At 36.6% G+C, this 3,293-nt stretch overlaps 1 protein-coding gene across 1 annotated transcript; it reads left to right on the top strand.

The window, feature by feature from the left end:
- The first annotated feature begins 304 nt into the window (after positions 1-304).
- Positions 305-2,991, top strand: LOC109236743 (3-ketodihydrosphingosine reductase). Its single transcript, XM_019402960.1, has 5 exons — positions 305-720; positions 1,031-1,290; positions 1,488-1,581; positions 1,689-1,800; positions 2,531-2,991. Exons 1-5 carry the CDS (start codon positions 582-584, stop codon positions 2,724-2,726), a joined length of 801 nt encoding a protein of 266 aa, XP_019258505.1. The 5' UTR covers positions 305-581; the 3' UTR covers positions 2,727-2,991.
- Positions 2,992-3,293: the final 302 nt, after the last annotated feature.

Below are 3,293 nucleotides of genomic sequence, written 5' to 3'. Positions count from 1 at the left end.
AGAACTCATAATATTAAAGGAAAGGATCAAATAATGAAATTCCATGTGATAACTAGCTATGGAGGTTTTCCAGTTTATACTGTTGTAATGAATTAATAAGAATGGGACCATGCGGCAGTTATTAATTAATACAATTCAAACTTGTCAGTAGGCGCAATCATTAGCGAGTTAGCTGAGCTGTGAGCAACGTGCAGTATTCTTGTCCATACTATATAGTGTACTACACGAGCTATGANAGATATATATATATATATATATATATATATATATATATATATATATATATATATATATATACACGCCACATAAATATTCATCGGATTATCGCTTGCATATGCAGAAGCTCTGTAAATTAATCCTACCGTTCTTGTTAACTGTTGCCTCTTCCTTAGGAGGCAGCAAGCGATCGAGAAGTTGGATTAATTAAGAACAAGTAGCTGCATTTGATTTTGCTGTTTCGTACCTTGTGGGTCTTGTGTTTTTTTTTTAATCTAAGTACACAAATACAGACGGAGAATAGATACTTTTGGGGCTCGATAAAATTGAAACCAAACGGAAAGACTGAGGGCCAAAATTAGAAGATGCGGAGCATGGCGAGTTCAGCCTCATCCAGAGGGAATATTGCTGCCATTGTTGGTGTGGGGCCGAAACTCGGCCGCTCTATCGCCCGCAAGTTCGCCCACGAAGGCTATACTGTTGCCATCCTCGCCCGTGACTTAGGTTAGTGTTCTCTATCAACATCTCTTGCTTACATATCTTTTGGTAGAGACAGATCTCTCGAGGGGTTTTTTGGGAGTTCAAATAAACTCATTATTTTTAGTTCGAATTATATATATGTGTGATTAAAGTAATTTTAAATGCCTTCATATAACTAGATCACGCTCATTCTAGTGACTCTAAATCATTGATTCGCTTCTGTTTCTTGGTATATATAATAAAACAAGAATGAATCTCATATCTAGCGATAAAGCAATTAGATGGTACAAGTGCGATTTACTAGAGTTATGTTTTATGTTGTTTATTCCAACAGGTAGATTATCAAGATTTGCAGATGAGATAGCGCGAGAAGAAAAAGCTCAGGTCTTTGCCATCAGGATAGATTGTTCAGATTCCCGAAGCATAAGAGAGGCATTTGAGGGAGTTCTATCACTGGGCTTTGTTGAAGTGTTGGTCTACAATGCATACCAGCCAATATCTTGGCACCCCACAAACTTCACAGACATTAGAGTTGAACACTTTGAGAAATCTCTCGCTGTCTCTTCCGTCGGCGCCTTCCACTGCGCTCAACAGGTCTCAAATTTTAAATACCAACACATGTGCATATATTGCTAAATACAGTAATTTCTTTTAAGTAACCTGATAGTGAAGAAATCTTTTATACTCTTAATGTATACAGTTAAACTCAATATTCACTGCTATTGGTTCCGTTTGGTTTAACCTAATGTTTTGAATGATGAGGTTTGGACCATTGGAATTGAAAATCTCAGGTACTTCCAGGTATGGTGGAAAGAGGAAGAGGGACAATTCTTTTTACTGGTTGTTCAGCTTCTCTTAGTGGCATTGCCGGTTATTCTGAGTTATGTATGTGATAATTTTCTGGGGTTGATTTCCTTTTATTTTTTTCGTTTTGTTGCACTTTAAATCTACAACTCAATTTGATGATACTAAAGAGAAATGAAAAATCTCAGGCTGTGGGAAATTTGCAATGAGAGCCTTATCTCAATGTCTGGCAAAGGAGTTTCAACCTCTTGGAGTACACGTGGCGCATGTCATCATCCACGGCATCGTTGGCACGCCCCGGTTTGTCTTTGTTATATATATATATATGGCCATTACTTCGATAGTAATTTCCTCTTGAATTTCTCAAACTGCCTGTCCAAGATTCTATATTCCACAAGATGCAGGAATCTTTTAGCTGTATTTACCTTTATAACAATGTCAACTCATTCTTGGCAACGTTAGGATATCTTTTTAGATTTTATTTTGCTTTTTGGCCTTCAACGAGGCATAAATTCATCATTTAATGCATTCAGTGATGGATTCAGTTATTCTTATTTGAACTACCTTTGAAGATTCGACAGTTAATATTAATATATATACAGAAAGGTTAATTTGCTTTATTCCTAGTGGGTGAGTAGCTCCGACCCTGAATGCACCCGTACGTGTAACAAATGGCGAAGCCGTTGAATCAAATCTGAGAGGCAAGTCAAACAATTTTCAGGAAGCATATTACTCTACAAGTTTTGCAGTTGGTTTAGACTTGGATTACATCCATCCCTTCTAGCTATAGTAAAAAAAAAAAAACTTGCAGTCCACAGGCTTTCGTTGGGTAAATTTTGAGAGGGAGTTTTCGCCTGTTGGTTTGTACCATATAATAACCTGTTTCACTATGTTACCAAATACTACTAACACTTATAATAGAAATTTAATTGTATTTACCTTACATGCGACCTGATTACATCGTGAATATCTTTTGTCATTAATGCATAGAACTTCAATTCTTCGCAATAATATAAATTGTAATATGCAGGGGGGCAATAGCATCGAGTTCGCAGCACAGGTTGTTGGTTGGGGAACAACAGCACCAACAAACCAGGGGAGGGGAAGGGGAGGGGTGGATGGACCCAGATGCGCTGGCTCAAACCTACTGGTATTTGCACATCCAAGACCGATCCGCTTGGACCCAAGAGATTGATCTCCACCCCTCAAACCAAAGATACACGTAGATCAAATAACGATCAACTTATATTTGTGGCTTATATATAGAGGTGTGATATTATCCTCTCTTCCTCCTGTATTATATTTTTAGTTAGCTGCAAAATGGCAAGATGATAGCTGCATCATTGCCATTGTTGCCCCTATATATCAAAAAGGAACGTTAAGAATTTTAATATGAACATATATGTACATTTTAGTTATTAGAGTATGATTGAACAATTGTGGCCTTGTGACATCGAATTTGGTTTGGCAATGGAATAAGAATTGCATTTAGCTAGTTGTTTACCCTAAAAATTGGATAACAATTAAACTTATTATGTGGTTTTAAGGACACGTGATTTCACATAATATCAATTGATGAATACGAAAATTAGTAGCAGAAATTAACAATAAAATTAAGCAAACCAGTGGTTGAACGGAGTTTAGCCCTCAAGTTGAATACCCTCGAATTGATCGATGCAAGAATAGTTAAAAGTATAGAAATCTGATGAATAAGAATATAAGCCAGAAAGTATTGTATTGCTTTGATATGCGTAAATGTGCAATCCTACAAAATAATTAGGACCTTCTTTATA

This window comes from Nicotiana attenuata, unplaced genomic scaffold (genome assembly GCF_001879085.1).
Source record: "Nicotiana attenuata strain UT unplaced genomic scaffold, NIATTr2, whole genome shotgun sequence".
NCBI lineage: Eukaryota > Viridiplantae > Streptophyta > Magnoliopsida > Solanales > Solanaceae > Nicotiana > Nicotiana attenuata.
The sequence above is the reverse complement of the archived record's forward strand: the minus strand, read 5'-3'. Positions and strand labels throughout refer to the sequence as shown.